This window comes from Saccopteryx leptura, chromosome 4 (genome assembly GCF_036850995.1).
Source record: "Saccopteryx leptura isolate mSacLep1 chromosome 4, mSacLep1_pri_phased_curated, whole genome shotgun sequence".
Lineage (NCBI taxonomy): Eukaryota > Metazoa > Chordata > Mammalia > Chiroptera > Emballonuridae > Saccopteryx > Saccopteryx leptura.
The window spans coordinates 33,175,440-33,191,669 of NC_089506.1; the positions used below are offsets into that span (position 1 = coordinate 33,175,440).

At 42.0% G+C, this 16,230-nt stretch overlaps 2 protein-coding genes and 1 pseudogene across 4 annotated transcripts in view; 2 read left to right on the top strand and 1 right to left on the bottom strand.

The window, feature by feature from the left end:
• Positions 1-14,401, bottom strand: part of KAT6A (lysine acetyltransferase 6A) — a 135,277-nt gene extending 120,876 nt beyond the window's left edge. For both annotated transcript variants that reach the window (XM_066380409.1, XM_066380408.1), the window contains exons 1-2: positions 14,281-14,401; positions 10,845-11,753 (exon numbers count right to left, since the gene is read on the bottom strand). In XM_066380409.1, coding sequence (XP_066236506.1) covers positions 10,845-11,444 — 600 coding nt within the window. In that variant the 5' untranslated portion in view covers positions 11,445-11,753; positions 14,281-14,401. The remainder of the gene's footprint in view (positions 1-10,844; positions 11,754-14,280) is intronic.
• Positions 1,558-2,330, top strand: LOC136403248 (protein phosphatase inhibitor 2 pseudogene; annotated as a pseudogene).
• AP3M2 (adaptor related protein complex 3 subunit mu 2) overlaps positions 13,901-16,230 on the top strand; it is a 73,991-nt gene continuing 71,661 nt past the window's right edge. Inside the window, exon 1 of one of the 2 annotated variants that reach the window (XM_066380412.1) lies at positions 13,901-14,048. The gene's annotated coding sequence lies outside the window, so the exon portion shown is untranslated. Of the gene's footprint in view, positions 14,049-14,280; positions 14,366-16,230 lie in introns of those variants that run through there. The other variant, XM_066380411.1, reaches the window with a different exon arrangement.

The following is a 16,230-nucleotide window of genomic DNA, read 5'->3' on the forward strand; positions in this document are numbered from 1 at the left end:
ACAAAATACACTTGTTTGCATGCTCTCATAAAAAATCTTTATACTTTAAATTGAGAATTTTTTCCACATATTTACTACTAATTTATCTATTAACAGTTTTTTAGCATCTTTTGTTTTCAGATAGTTTGGGGTGGTTGTATTTTTTGTTTCCTTAAGTGAACAATCATTCTGTCAAGCAATCAACACATCCCTGAATTTAATAACATAAATAATTACTAAAAACTATCATAGGAACAGGATATGAATATGAAGCTTATAAATATAAACAATTTCATAACATCATTGTTCTAACACATGAAATGTGAAACAATTTTATGCTAAGTTATAGGCTCTTTCCAAATAGCTAAATCAAAACTTTATCACTTTTTAACTCTCAATAACTTAAAAAACTTATTTCCATTCTAATCAGCATCTCTACACCAAAAATCTAAGTTCCTGCCTGACCAGGTGGCAGCACAGTGGATAGAGCGTCGGACTGGAATGTGGAGGACCCAGGTTTGGACCCCAAGGTCGCCAGCTTGAGCACGAGCTCATCTGGTTTGAGCAAGGCTCACCAGCTTGAGCCCAAGGTTGCTGGCTCGAGCAAGGGGTCACTCGGTCTGCTATAGCCCCCACCCCGGTCAAGGCACATATGAGAAATCAATCAACGAACAAATAAGGAACCACAATGAAGAATTGATGTTTCTCATCTCCCTTCCTGTCTGTCTGACTCTGCCTAAAAAAAAAAATAAAAAAATAAAAAATCTAAGTTCCTACTTATTCCATGAAATTTAAAATGCCAAATTTCAGTAACAAAGTAATTAAATTAGACTATGCTGTCTGCCTTAATCCTAAACAGGACCTAAATCCTAAATATTCACGGTATGCATATAAATGCTTGTTGAATAAATAATGAATTAATAAAGTAAATGAGCAAATTATCTTATAGTTATATTTCAAAAAGAAATTTGCAAAGAGGAAGTTATTTAAACTAGTTACACACTGTCACCTTTATGTATATCACACAATTTAAGGGAAAGCAACATTTTGTCCCAAATGAAAGCACTCTATTACAGCCATGCATCCAATCCCACACTGTAAATGATAAATTTTAGTGACAACTTGAAAATGAATAAGCCTAGAAATTATTTTTAAGAAAAAATAGCCCTGGCTGGATAGCTCAGTTGGTTAGAGCATCACCCGGAAGCACAGAGATTGCTGGTTTGATCCCCAGTCAGGGCACATACAGGAACAAACTGATGTTCCTATCTCTCTCTCTAAAATCAATAAATTTTTTAAAAAGAAAAAGGAGGAAAGAAAGAAAACAAAAAGTTATGTAGACAAACTTTTTTTTAATGCACCTCAGGTATACAAAACTAGATTATTCATTATCTTTGGTCTCTGATATATTCTTATCATGGTTTAAAGTCAGTTTTAGACTTCATTCTATGATAGAGAAAAAGGGACACAAACAATGGGGTAAGGGAGGAATGTGTCCTTTTTCACATTTAGAGAATGTGCTATGAAGTTAACGCCAAGATCATGCACAAGAGCCACCAGCTGCGTGGTGTTGGCTAGATGCCAAAGGGTCGGGATTGTCGCGACTCTGGTAGCTGTCTTCACAATAGCAGGAGCGGCCACTTTAGCCCCAAGTGGGCTCGCGGCTGCCTGGCAAGTCTCAGCTGGTGCCTAGCCCTTTCCTTCCTGGACCCAATGCTAGGCAGCAACCCTGAGCCAACCACCAAGTTGGCAGGCAATGGCGGCTTGATGGCCTTGCACTGGCCCATAAAGGGGATTCTGAAGAACAAGAGCTCTACAACTTCTGTAATGGCCTCAGCCAAACAGCAGCCTGGCAGAAATGTCAATGAAGAACTGAGTAAAAAATCCCAGAAGTGGGGTGAAAAGAACATCCTAGCAATTTAAACAAAGACTATGGTTTAATGAAAACAGATGAACCAAGCACTTTGTACCATAGTATGACAGGTGATGATGAAGATGCACTGAGTAATTCAGAAACCATTGAAGCCCTGATCCCAGATATGTTAGCTAAGAAATTAGCTGCTGCTGAAGGCTCAGAGCCAAAGTACTGGGTTCACGAACAAGAAAGCAGTGAAGATGAAGAACAAGAAAAAAAGCGACAGTTTGAAATGAAAAGGAAGTTTCACTACAATGAAGGACTGAATATTAAATTAGCCAGGCAATTAATTTCAAAAGACCGACATGATGATGAGGAAGATGAAGAAATGTCAGACACTGCAGCTGGAAAAAGTATGAATATGGAAGAATCAAATCAAGGATCTACTACTACAGGTGACCAACTGCAAAACAAATCACCTAGTCCTACTTTGTAGAAGAGATTTGTTCAACACTGTAATTGTCAGGTACAAACCCTATTACTATATTATACTGCTTCTTGTTCTCTACAATTCATGACTTAAGTACCAAAATGTATACCAGTTATTATATGTTGCCAAGAATTAAATAACTTGAGAGACTAATTAGACTGAAAATGCCTAACTGATATATTATTCTTGTGCCAAGTACTTCACCACAAATACAGCATAATACAGTCAGTCCAAACCAGTGTTTTGTAAGAACACTGGTTAACTTGTATAACATATTAGATAGCTTTTTATGTTTAGAGGTTAAACAATGTCTTGGGGAGGGGCAGGGGATCTCACTGATTTTCTTTACTTCTAAATGAAATAGTTCTTACAAAATGTTTTATTTTTCATCAAAATCCAATTGGAACAGGCTGATATTCAGCCTGAAAAGTATTTTAACAGACACCTCAACTTGATTTATCTGTTAGATCGAAAAGTATTGGCCTGACCAGGCGATGGCGCAGTGGATAGAGCGTCGACCTGGGACATAGAGGACCCACGTTTGAAACCTCAAGGTCTCTGGCTTGAGCGAGGCTCATCCAGCTTGAGCTCAGGTTCACCAGCTTGAGCACAAGGTCGCTGGCTTGAGTGTGAGATCATAGATATGACCCCATGGTTGCTGGCTTGACCCCAAAGGTTGCTGGCTTGAGCCCAAGGTCAATGGCTTGAGCAAGGGGTCACTGCCTCAGCTGGAAACCACCCCCCCCCCCGCACTTGTCAAGGCACATATGAGAAAGCAATCAAAGAACTAAGGTACAGCAATGAAGAACTGATTTCTCATCTCTCTCCCTTCTTGTCTATCTGTCCTTATCTGTCCTTCTCTGGCAAAAAAAAAAAAAGAAAGAAAGAAAAAAGTGTTATAAGAGTTTCTGTTGCATCTTCTGGCCTACTACCTTTAATATTTCTTTTGAGTTTTTTTATGTTTACAATAAAAGGACTGAACTTTTCTTACCAAAACTAGCTTTATTTACAAATAAATTATCAGGCTATACTTGCACTAACATCTGGCTTTTTTGTACACTTCGATTGGCAGACTTCAGATCATTTTTTAAAATAAATATAATTCTAATGTTATCTCAGCATTCCCTTTATGTACGTGTCCTAACCACCTGCCTTTGTTTCTTACTTCTTCCTACCTATTCCCAACTAAGAATCCTTTATCTTTACTGGCTTTCATAAAAATTGTCATGATATTAGGGACTCTTCTCTCACATATTCTATAATTTGCTGCAACAATGAAAATCTTATTTTGACGACCAATGCATATTTTTTTCTTCTACTACATGGAGAAAATGGAATTTGATAGCAGCAGTACTATAGACAGGAAATACAATTCAAAGGCAGAATTTCTACACCACTCTGATTTACAGCTTGCTAATTAAATTGCTATTACTAGTTTATTGTTTCACTTAAATAGACCTTAGAAAACTGAGGTATTTTTTGCATGATGAGAGAATTTAAACAGTGAATATGATGATAGTTCCTGAATGTACAGGCAGAAGCAATCCTGAACACTTTTTTTTTTTTTTTTCTCTGAAGCTGGAAACGGGGAGAGACAGTCAGACAGACTCCGGCATGTGCCCGACCAAGAGCCACCCGGCACGCCCACCAGGGGCGTTGCTCTGCCCACCAGGGGCGATGCTCTGCCCCTCCAGGGCTTCGCTCTGCCGCGACCAGAGCCACTCTAGCGCCTGGGGCAGAGGCCAAGGAGCCATCCCCAGCGCCCGGGCCATCTTTGCTACAATGGAGCCTTGGCTGCGGGAGGGGAAGAGAGAGACAGAGAGGAAGGAGGGGGAGGGGGGGTGGAGAAGCAAATGGGCGCTTCTCCTGTGTGCCCTGGCCGGGAATCGAACCCGGGTCCCCTGCACGCCAGGCCGACGCTCTACCGCTGAGCCAACCGGCCAGGGCCCTGAACACTTTTTAATTTAAAAACTTTATTCCCTACTTTAAGAGATTGTGATAATGTATACTATGACAAACGTACTTTATTCTTCTAACACAGTAGAATTGAGATATTTTTTTCCCTGAAATAAAGTGCATTTCCTATGTATCTTGGTTTAGTGATAGTTTCATTTTTAGGCAATTATTTGTATTTTAATTTTTGTTAGTATCCAGAGAATGCATTATATAAACAGACTTTTTAAATAATTTCTATATATTGTATATATGAAATGGCTTTTATTGAATAGCTTATTTTCCACTTTACAAATTTATAGAAATATCAGTATATCAAAATAAATAAAAAGCAGGAGAATTCTCTGTTATTAGAATATTTTTATTATTTTTAATGTCTTTTTTAAAAAATGGGATCCAGTCAAAGCACTTCTGAACTGTTGGTCTAGTATTCTAAATATAACATGTTAGCTACAACTACCACAAAATGGTGTTTATCTCTGCTTTTTGAAATTAGAATGTTGAGATATTCTTACCTGTTTAAACCCATTTGGGCAGATTTAAACTTATACGTGTTTGTACATATGTTCATGCACACAGGTCTCTATTTTTAGTTTTCTCATTGTGATTTCTTAGTATCCACATACTCTTTATCTGTAGAAAAACTTGCTGTATAGTAAAGAAGAGGTAAGACCTTTAACAACAGATTTGATGTTTTCTACAAACCATTTCTTGAAACTTCAATCACAGGCAAACTTATATTTCATTTTAGCAAGTGTAGACAGTTAAATCAGGGGAGTAAGACACAGTATGCCCTGTATGGTTGTAGGTAGGTAGTTGACTGTAATTGAGTAAAACTGCTTTCATCAAGTCATGAGTTCCTCATCTACATGGTATTGGACCATAAAAAAATGAACTGTTGCCCTGACAGGTTGGCTCAGCGGTAGAGCATCTGCCTGGCGTGTGGAAGTCCTAGGTTCAATTCCCGGCCAGGACACAGAGGAGAAGCACCCATCTGCTTCTCCACCCTTCTCCCTCTCCTTTCTCTATCTCTCTCTTCCCCTCCTGCAGCCAAGGCTCCATGAGAGCAAAAGTTGGCCCGGGCGCCAAGAACGGCTCCATGGCCTCCACCTTAGGTGCTAGAATGGCTCCAGTTGCAGCGGAACAATGCCCCAGATAGGCTGAGCATCGCCCCCTGGTGGGCATGCCGGGTGGAGCCCAGTTGGGCACATGCAGGAAGCTGTCTGTCTGCCTCCCTGCTTCTCACTTCAGAAAAAATACCAAAAAAAAAAGAACTGTTATGATTCAAGTTAGATTTTTCTTTGGAGAAAGTTATCTGTCAATGTTCCATTCTAGCCAAGGCAGATTTTATATTCAGCTTTCTAATCAATATCACTGCCTCTGCTTAACTCTTGGTGTCATATTTTCTGTTCATTTGCCAGTCTGAAATTCAGCAGAGAAGTTCTTTAAAATAAAATAGTATAAATGGATTGTTAAACTAAGAATAACTTTAAGTTGAAGATTAAAGCAAAGTGCCACTTTCCCTAGACTTTTATTTTATTTACATTTTCCCACTTTTATGTTGTTTACATTTTCCCCTTTAAATTGGTACACTAAACACTGTGATAAAATATAGTGATATGACAAAAAAAAGAACATTCACAAATATGTATTTGTGTGCAGTGATAGGCATTAATCATAACTCCCAAGAGACAGTAGGGATAGCTGTTAGAACGAATCTGGAGCCAGTCTGCCCAAGTTCAAATCCTAGCTCTGTCACCGAATATCTTGGCTTGGACATGCTGCTGAACCTCTTTTATGCCCAGTTTCTTCATCTATAAAGTAACAGTACCTACCTACCCTCACTGAGTTGTATAAGGATTAAATGAATTAATAAAATTAGCTTCAAAGTAATGGCTGGTGCACATTAAACACATCATTAAGTTAAATAAACTCACCATAAACTTCCACAACCTAAAGCTAGCTCAGACATTTCTCTCAGAACATGGGTTAAACTTTTAACCACAGTATCCCACAGTTTTTCCTCACTATCTAAACATGTGAGATACTTAAGTTCAAGTGTATTCACAAAAACTCTTAAATATATTTCTATACAGCTAATCTCATTGAAAAGAGCAAAACCACTCAGCTGTTGAAAATCTAACATACACTTCTACAGTTCCTTCCAAAGGTTAAGATAAAAAAATAAATAAAAAGTTAGAATTGAGCCTGACCGGGTGGTGGCACAGTGGATAGAGCGTCGGACTGGGATGCAGAAGACCAAGGTTCGAGACCCCGAGGTCGCCAGCTTGAGTGCGGGCTCATCTGGTTTGAGCAAAAGCTCACCAGCTTGAGCCCAAGGTCGCTGGCTCGAGCAAGGGGTTACTCTGTCTGCTGAAGGCCCGCGGCCAAGGCACGTATGAGAAGGCAATCAACGATTACGGTGTTGCAATGCACAACGAAAAAAAAAGTTAGAATTGATACAGAAAAAGGTGAAGAGGAACTTGCTCAAGTCACTTCGTATAGTCCCTAAATTTCATCTCTCACCCCACAGCTGGCCAGGACAATAGATACATTTGCATTCCAGAGAAAATAACACCATTTGTTCCAAGCCCTTTCAGTTTCAAGCAGAGTGCCTGGCCCATAGTGAGTGCCCAATACCTTTTTGCTGAATTAATGTCTAAAACTGAAGCTACTTCTCTACACTTTCCTTTCTCCATCAAAAATATACTCTGCATAATTTTTTTTTTAATATCTAGGTTCAGCCTGACCAGGCAGTGGCGCAGTGGATAGAGCTTTGGCCTAATACACTGAGGACCCAGGTTTGAAAGCCTGCAGGCTCATCTGGCTCGAATGTGGACTCACCAGCTTGAGCATGGGGGACTCTGGCTTGAACATGGGGTCATAGACATGACCCCATGGACACTGACATGGGCCCAAAAGTCTCTGGCTTGAAGCCCAGGGTCGCTGGCTTGAGCAAGGGGTCACTGGCTTGGTTGGAGCCCCCCAAGGCAAGGCACATATGAGAAAGCAATCAGTGAACAACTAAAGTGCTGCAACTACGAGTTGATATTTCTTCTCTCTCTCCTTTCCTGTTCATGTCTCTCTGTCTCTGTCTCTCTCTCTTGCTAAAATATAAATATATTCATAATAGCAAGCCAATCAACACCACATAAGCCACTGGGTAGTTTTAAAAAAAGGAAAGTATAGTAGTTAAGATACAATAAAAAAAGACATACACAGTAATCTGTGTAAAAGAGAATTAATTCTTCAACCTACAGTTAGTTCATGGTATTATGATTTTGAATGTGAGCTTTTCTCACATTCAAGAAAGTCACTCAGGAAATTCACTACTAAAACTAAGACTACATTTAAAAATATAAACAACATGACCAGGCGGTGGCACAGTCAATAGAGTGTTGGCCTGGGACACTAAAGACCCAGGTTTTCCCCTAGGTCGCCAGCTTGAGCACTGACTCACCAACTTGAGCACAAGGTCACCAGCTTGAGCGTGGAATCATAGACATGACCCCATGGTCACTGGTTTGAGCCCAAGGTCATCACTGACTTGGCTGGAGCCCTCCCCATCCCCATCAAGGCACATATGAGAAAGCAATCAATGAACAACTAAGGTGCAACAAGGAAGAATTGATGCTTCTCATCTCTCCTTTCTGGTCTGTCTGCCCCTGTCTCTCTCGCTAAAAAATAAAATATAAATATAAACAGATCCCATCAACTCTAATTTTGTAGATACTATCATAAAATTCGTTTTTTAATAAGACCAGTACACATAGAAAGATGTCTACTCAATGAAACTCAATTTCCCTAAATGTATACTCCAAATTTAGTTACTTCAGTTAACAACACTATATATTAACATTATGTAACGAAAAACACACTTCTAGCCAAAGCACACCAGCAGATCTCTACTAAATAAAGTTCAGCTCAGCTGCAAAATAAAAATTGTTGGGTTGGTTAGATGGTTCTTAAGGTCCCTTTCAAAATCCTAATGTAACAGGATTCAGATTCGTCTCACATGCACTACACTAAACTACCTTTTATTTATTTAAGATTTTACTGATTTGAGAGAGAGAGAGAGAGAAGGGGAGGGGGGGGAGGGAGGGAGAAAGGGAAGGGGGGAGGGGGAAACAATTCACAGTAGTTGCTTCTTGTAAGTGCCTTGACTGGGCAAACCTAGAGTTTCTAACCAGTGACCTCAGTATTCCAGGTTGACACTCCATCCACTGCACCAGGCTAAACTACCTTTTAAAAATATGCACAACTGACACTTCATGTATAGCTAATATTTTTAAAAATTAAAATATTTAACTCAAGCAAGGAAAATTATAATATAAGCAAGCACCTAGGTGTTGTCCTAACAAGAATTTATAATACCCAATTCACAACTTTGACACTGAATTCATTCTAAACTATAAATTATTCCGTTTCCATGCAGTTAATCTGTACATTTTTTTTTTAATTGTAGGAATCAAGTTATATTTAATTTCACTTCAGCCATGTGAGTAAGAAATAGTTCTAACAGATAAGAGTTCTCATAACACTGAACAAAAGAATAAAGCATTTTAAGTTACTTGTCTACCTTGAATATTCAATAATACGCTCTCAATAAATGCTTAAATGATGCCATTTTATGAATGAGTTTTTATCAGAATAATCTAAAGAGTATTAAAATTAAGAAAATGTTTCTATTTCAAAGCTCACAGAGAAAATTTTACCCTAAATAGATGTCTTAAAACTTCAAAAAAATAATTATATTTTGAAATAATTAATATTAACTTTACAATTCTCATTCTAGAAGCAGACTCCATGATCTTAAGCAAAATGAAGATTATTTTAGTATTGTATACATACTATACAACTTAAATTCCTACCACTTTCCACAGAACTACAATTTGGAGCAACTGAAATAAATATGCAGCTAGGACACTACATCAATGTATAAAAACAGCTATTAACAAAATTCTCCTTATCTCCAAATATCTACTTAAAGGTGCCTGACCAGGCGGTAGTGCAGTGGATAGAGCATCAGACTACAACGCCGAGAAGCCAGGTTCGAAACTCTGAAGTCGCTGGCTTGAGCAAGGGATCACTCGAGCTGCTGTAGCCCACCCTCCTCGCCCCCGATCAAGGCACATATGAGAAAGCAATCAATGAACAACTGAGGTGCCACAAAGAAGAATTGATGCTTCTCATCTCTGTCCCTTCCTGTCTGTCTGTCCCTACCTGTCCCTCTCTCTCTGTCACCAGAAAAAAAAAATCTACTTAAAGGCCAAAATTTAATGTTAAGAAGACATACTTTCAATTGCACAAACTAACAGCATAAAACAGCACAGGAAGGTATATCATTTGTGCATAAAAACTCCCAACTCTCCTGCCTGACCAGGCGGTGGCACAGTGTATAGAGCGTCGGACTGGGATGCAGAAGACCCGGGTTTGAGATCCTGAGGTCGCCAGCTTGAGCGCGGGCTCATCTGGCTTGAGCAAAAGCCCACCAGCTTGAACCCAAGGTCGCTGGCTCCAGCAAGGGGTTACTCGGTCTGCTGAAGGCCCGCGGTCAAGGCACATATGAGAAAGCAGTCAATGAACAACTAAGGTGTTGCAACGTGCAATGAAAAACTAATGATTGATGCTTCTCATCTCTCTCCGTTCCTGTCTGTCTGTCCCTGTCTATCCCTCTCTGACTCACTCTCTCTGTAAAAAATTTTTAAAAAAAATTAAAAAAAAAACAACAAAAAACTCGCAACTCTCCTTAACTTTACTAACACAGGATACTGTATTCTGACCCATGCAGTTACACCTGTCATAAATAATAATACTTAGGACTCATATGTAAAAAAATAATATACAAAAGAAAATTAGAATACAAACAGCAGAAATAAGAATTGCTAAATTTGCTTAGCTACTATTACAGGTCAGGAGAATCAGTCTCATTCCTAATGATAATCTGCAACAAAATGGAAAAAAAAATACAGGTTCTTAAAGCCACTTGCTTGTTTCAAACTCACACCTCCAGCATTTGGCTGCTCATTAAATCCAGCAGTACAGTACTATAAGAACTTTTGTACAACAGTTTGTATACTACTTTTTTTATTATTATTCATTGACTTTAGAGAGACAGAGGAAGAGAAACAGAAAGAGAGAGAGGGACATTCATTTGTTGTTCCACTTAGTTATTTTTGCATTCATTGGTCCCTTCCCAAATACGTGCCTTGATGGGGAATCGAACCTGCAACTTTGGTGTTTCGGGATGACACTATAAAAGACTGAGCTTACTGACCAGGGCCTATAGTTGTACACTACTTTTTAAATCTAAACTAACAATTTTCTTTTAGGTAGATCAATAGTCTACACTTTGAATCTTAAGCATCAAATATCGTAAAGTATCAGAACAATTAGCATCTATTGAGTTCTCACACCTAGAACACACCAGTAAAAAACCAGAGCTGATCATTTCACAAGTCTAAAAACACAAAACTTGTGTAACTTCTAGATGAATTCCTAGAAACATGACTTCGTAGCATGCTACATCATCAGCTCTATGAACACTGATACATATACCATTCTCACCTTATCCTTTTCATGTGGAAGGAGTGACACTGGAGGTAAAGAGGAAAGAGACTCACAACTCTCTTTTGCATCCACATTGGTTCCTTTAGTGTTGAGCCGATAAAGGGGTCCATCTTTAAGGAGTCTGCCATGGCCAATGGCGCGTTTAATAGCCAATCGTAACTGCTGGTGAAAACCAGAGGCAGCGCTGCCTCCAAACAATGCAGACACATCCTTCTGACCTTTCAAAAATCGTTCAATGCTTTTCAAAGTTGAGCCACTGGCCTCTGCCAAACCATCAATTGCCCGCTTGATCAATTTATTCCAATCTACATTTTGTTTATTGTCCAATTTTCCATGGTTTCGAGGTTTAGGAAGTGCTATTCGCCCAGGATTATCAGGATCTTTATAGGAATTGAGACCTTTATTTGAAACTTTTAAAATTGTTCCATCTTTAACACTCAACTCCAATTGTTCTAAAACAGTTTTACGATCCAAGCCATGGGATGAAGACACTGCATTGCATATCCTTTCTTCTGAAGGACGCTGTTTCTGCTTCTTCACTTTTTTGATGGCCTCCAAAATCCATTCCGTATACAGCGGGTTAGCGAGTTTTACCATGGTGAAGGATTCGTATATCCATAGAGTCGTTATCCCTTATCTTGATGCTGAGTAAGCTTTACACCATGGAAAACAACATTCTCGGAGTCTGGGAACCAGTTAACCATAGCATACAAGTTTTCTGGCCTAAGTCCTTCCTCCTTTCACAAAATAGACTGCCTCCTCACTTTAATATAGAAAGAGAAAAACCTGTTATTTGAAAAGTCTTCAAACTTCCCAGTATATTTCTCAATAGCACCACACATGGGTCTCTTCATAAAGTTGTAAAAGCTCAAGAACATTCCCAGCAGAAAAATGTGCATCTTATGCCTGAAAAACAATTAAAAACAAAGTCAGTTTTCTATGGAGGCCCATTCTGTGAATAAGCTATAACTGAAACATCCTAGTCTTTCAAAGCATTCAAATATCAAGTGTTTATTGAGCACCTGTAGGAGTTTTAATATGTTTCTATCAATATTCCAAAACAATCCCATATATAAACCATTGGGATGAAAAGAAATAGAAAAAGATGAATTAGGATACAATGAGGAAACAAAATGAGATACACTAGGAATGATCTTAGGCTACAAGTAACCAGAGGGTACTATCTAGTCTGTACTCCACAGTCTCTGCTCACCAGTCTAATGAACTGAAACTCTTGCTTGACATCTTTCCCCAAGAAACTATTCAGCACTTCAACAAGTATCTGGATTGGTAGAAAGAATCCTGTAATGAAAGTAAGAGTGAATGTTTCATCTTTTAAAATGCCAGATTCAGATTGGACAAAAACAGTCAATAAGACAGATGGAAAACCACTGAGAAAAATGTAACCGTTTCATGTATTAAAGAAACAACAAATACATAGACCAAGTTCATATTTTAAGTACAATATTACTTTAAATATTTCAAATAGAAACAAAAAATAATACTGAATATAGTCAAGTATGACAAGAATGTACTTAATGTGTTTTTAAATAATCCAATTTCATTCAAATTTTAAGAATTACATGCTGATAGCTTATACTTGGAGGGAGTGACAACTGTCAAAATGTTCATAACCAATCTACAAACTAGAAATGAGAAAGGCCCAGAATTGCTGTGTTCAAATGCACACACTATATATCAAATGTGTAGTATAGAAAAAAATGTATTCCCTGTTTGAAGGTCTAAAGAGATCTCATCCAGATCCAAGACTGCTGTCCTGAAATGAACATTAGTGAATAAACACAAACATATAAATATACTGCCTCTCCAGAATCAAAGTCAGTATCATCCTTTCAGACAAAAGAATGTAGCAGATACAAATAAAAATCACCTAAATAATGAATTCTCAATCTAGATAACTCGTTTGCTTCCAAAAATAAATTGAACTTAAGTGTTTTTCAGACCTCTGCTCTTATTCTGAGGATCATTTACATTACAATATAAATGCTAGAAAAATGGCTCCCACAGCAATTATTCTTAAGAGTAGCATTAAAATCCAAAGGAAAACCAACAGACATCAGGAAAAGGATAGTACTATTAACTCTGATAAGAAGAGAAAAGGCTGAAGTAAACACTCAAACCCGAGCTAAGATTTATTTTTACATTAGCTGACTAAAAAGAAGCCCCCTGAGAGAGCTATGCTTCATTTTGGTGACAGTCTAAAGAGGATAAAAATCATAGTAGTATTACTCCACGAAAGTTCATTATGTAGACATTAACGTGAAACTAAATGAAAAGCTACAATCTGAGTTTAAGAAGCTAGGCGCGTCCTAAGTAATGAAGCTCGCAGGTAAAAGAATGAATGACAGTTAATCATTGTCTCTGTGGCCGGGATTTTCATCCGTCTCCAGGTCTTCCGAAAGTCAAGCGCCTGCAGACTTGAACTTTTAACTCTGAAAAGTACACCCGCCGCTGGAGAGAAAGCACAACCTGCTTCCGACAGTCCGTCCCCGGTCTCCATTCCCCACCCCCAAACACATTATTCGCGCTCTCTTTTTAAAAGAGCAAGAAACTTTAAAAACTTGAAACGGCACCACCCTGCAGCTCGCCAACGGGTACGCCTTTCCCATTTGATGGAAAAAGAACTCAAGGAGTAAATTAACAATGAAATCACGTGAAAGAGTTAAGAGCAATACATCTCCTATTTCCAGCTCCTTCAAATCCTAAGCTCCGCAGAGGCCTCTTCCAAGGAGGGTTTGGGGCACGCAGGCTGCCCGGGAAGCCTGACAGGTTGGGCAGCTCCTGTCCAAACCGGCCGACGGTTGACAGGCAGCCCGCCGCCTCCCCTCCCGGCGCCCGGGCTGACAGCCCGACAGACACAACACCACACGTGCTGCCTCCTCCGCACCACAACACCCACCAGCCTGTCACCCCCACTTGCCGCCAAAGCCCCGCTGGGATCCCCGCACACCCGGCCGGAGAGCGAACGCCGGGGAGCGCCGGCAGGGGGGTGCTGCAGCCGGCTGGGGCGGCGAGCGGCCGGGCGCAGGTGGGGCCAGGGCGGTGGGCGCGCCCCCGAGGGAGAGTGGGCTCGCCGGCACAACCCAGCCCGAGGCTCCGCGGCCTGGGCCGCTCGCAGCCCGCCCACCCGCCGACACCTCCGGCTGCCCCCGGCCTGCGGGCGAGCGGCGAGAGCTCCAGGTCTGCAGCGCGCGAGCAGCGGGGCGGGGGGAGCCCGGCGCCGGCCTGGCGCGAGGGGGCGGCCGCGGCGCCCCATCCCGAGGCCTGGCGCAGAGCAGCGGGAGGCAGCGCAGGCCGCGGCGGGGCCTGCAGCGGCCGGCCGACCCCGCGAGGTGGCTGAGCGGCCCCCGGAGCGGCTCAGCCTTGGGCTCGACGGCCGGGGATGGCCGGGGATGGGCCCTCGGCTACTTACCGGGGGGGAAGAGAGCCGGGATCCCGGGGCCCCGGCCCGGACGGCGGAGATGCCCCAAACTGACACGGCCGCCATCTTGGAGACAGTGAGCTCCGGCCGGGGGGAGGGGAGCCGAAGCGGCGGAACAGCCGCGGGGGGAGGGGAAGCGTCGCGAGGGAACGGCTGCTAGGGGAGGGAGCGGGAACAGCCTGGGAGGGAGGCGAGGGGGAGGGGGAGGGAGAGAGCGCGAGGGAGGGGGGCGGCCGCGGAGCGGGAAGAGCTGGGCCGAGAGCCGGGAAAGGCCAGAGGGCGGGGTGGGATAGGAGGGAAGAGCCAGCCGGGCAGGTCACGTGGGGCCAGTACAAAAGGCCAAAGCTAAAGTGGGAGGAGGATCTGATGGGGCTGGAGGCCAGCAACTCGGGGCTCCTTCTTGGCTTTCTCACGCGGTTATGTCAGGCGGGTACTCGGGAGAGGAGATGGTGTATCCCCATTACACAGCTGAGGAGACTGAGGATAGGCGCATGGGTGGAGTAGCATCAGTGTGGCACGGAAATCCGGTGGCCAGACAGAACCTGAACTCTTGATGGCATCTGTGTTTACAGTTAGCAGATCCTCCCTCCCCACTTCTGTGCCCTCACCCCACTTCCACAGTGACTCTCCCGGAACCTGAGGTTAGGAGGTGGGGCGGCGGGGGAGGGGGGTCAAGGGCGGGGAGGAAGTTGCCTCCCTTCATCCTTCCCTTTCTGCTGGCATCTCACCCTACACATCTCATTCCTAGTGTAGGAAAAAGAGTAGGTGCAGTGGGAAGGGTGCAGAGGGTAGACACTTAGACGCCCGTGTCAAGCGCTTTGTCAAGTCAGTGCAAAGATTTCATCCTCCCACAACTGAGACGTGTTGGGTCTTACTAGAGTCATTTTTATAACAAACAGCCTAGACCAGGGTCCCAATACTTGTACAAGGTCACACAGCTGTTTTGTGGCACCCGTGTGAGTTTGGAGTCAAGATCTGTTTTATTCCAAATCCTGTCTTCTACTCATGCTGTATGCAAGTCTCTCTTGTCCGATATTAAGACTGAACCACAAACGGGCACTTTTTCTTGGCCTGTCTTCTACTGGCTACATGCCTGTTTCTTTGTCTTGTCTCTCATCTAGTTTAAACTCCTTGAGGCAGAGATTGAGTCATACTTTTTTTAAACCACATTCACTGGAAAAGCTGTAAATGACAAATGAAAAGATACTAAATGCTTAGTAATTTTGCGTGTTTTCCTACTACAGACTTTTATCTGCTTCCTTCCCCCTGAGTAAACTATCTCCCCTAACACTTCATTTTATCCCAGATTTGACTTTTAAAGACCACCCTTTGGCCTGAGGTGGTGGTGCAGTGAGTAAAGCGTGGGTCTGTGGGCCTGGGATGCAGAGGACGCAGGTTTGAAACCGGAAGTCGCTGGCTTGAGGGGGTGGGGTCTCACCAGCTTGAGCGCAAGGTCTCTGGCTTGAGAGCATAGACATAACCCCGTGGTGGCTGGCTTGAGCCCAAAGGTCCCTGGCTTGAAGCCCCGGGTCACTGGCCTGGCTGGAGGCAGCCCTCCCACCTCTCCCTTCAAGGCATGTATGAGAAAGGAAGCAATGAATAACTTAAGGTGCCACAAGAAGAACTGATGCTCTCATCAATCTCCCTTCCTCTCTCTCTCTCTCTCTTGCACTGCCTTTACTTTGATTTTTACTTCCTGAACCTTGTCTTGACCAATTTGCCCTATTTGTTTGGCACTTGATGTGTGGCCCTTGTAGACATTTTATTAATATAGTCCCATATATATGTTCTTCTAGGATGTCTCTTTGCATCTCCGTGGCAGTATTGTACAAGCAGTACGGACTAAAAAAAAAAAATTGCTAGTGAATGAACAATTTTAAGCCACTAAGAGAGGTGGAATTTCTACCCCCAACTCAAGCCCTTCCTTGTTTATACCTAAAC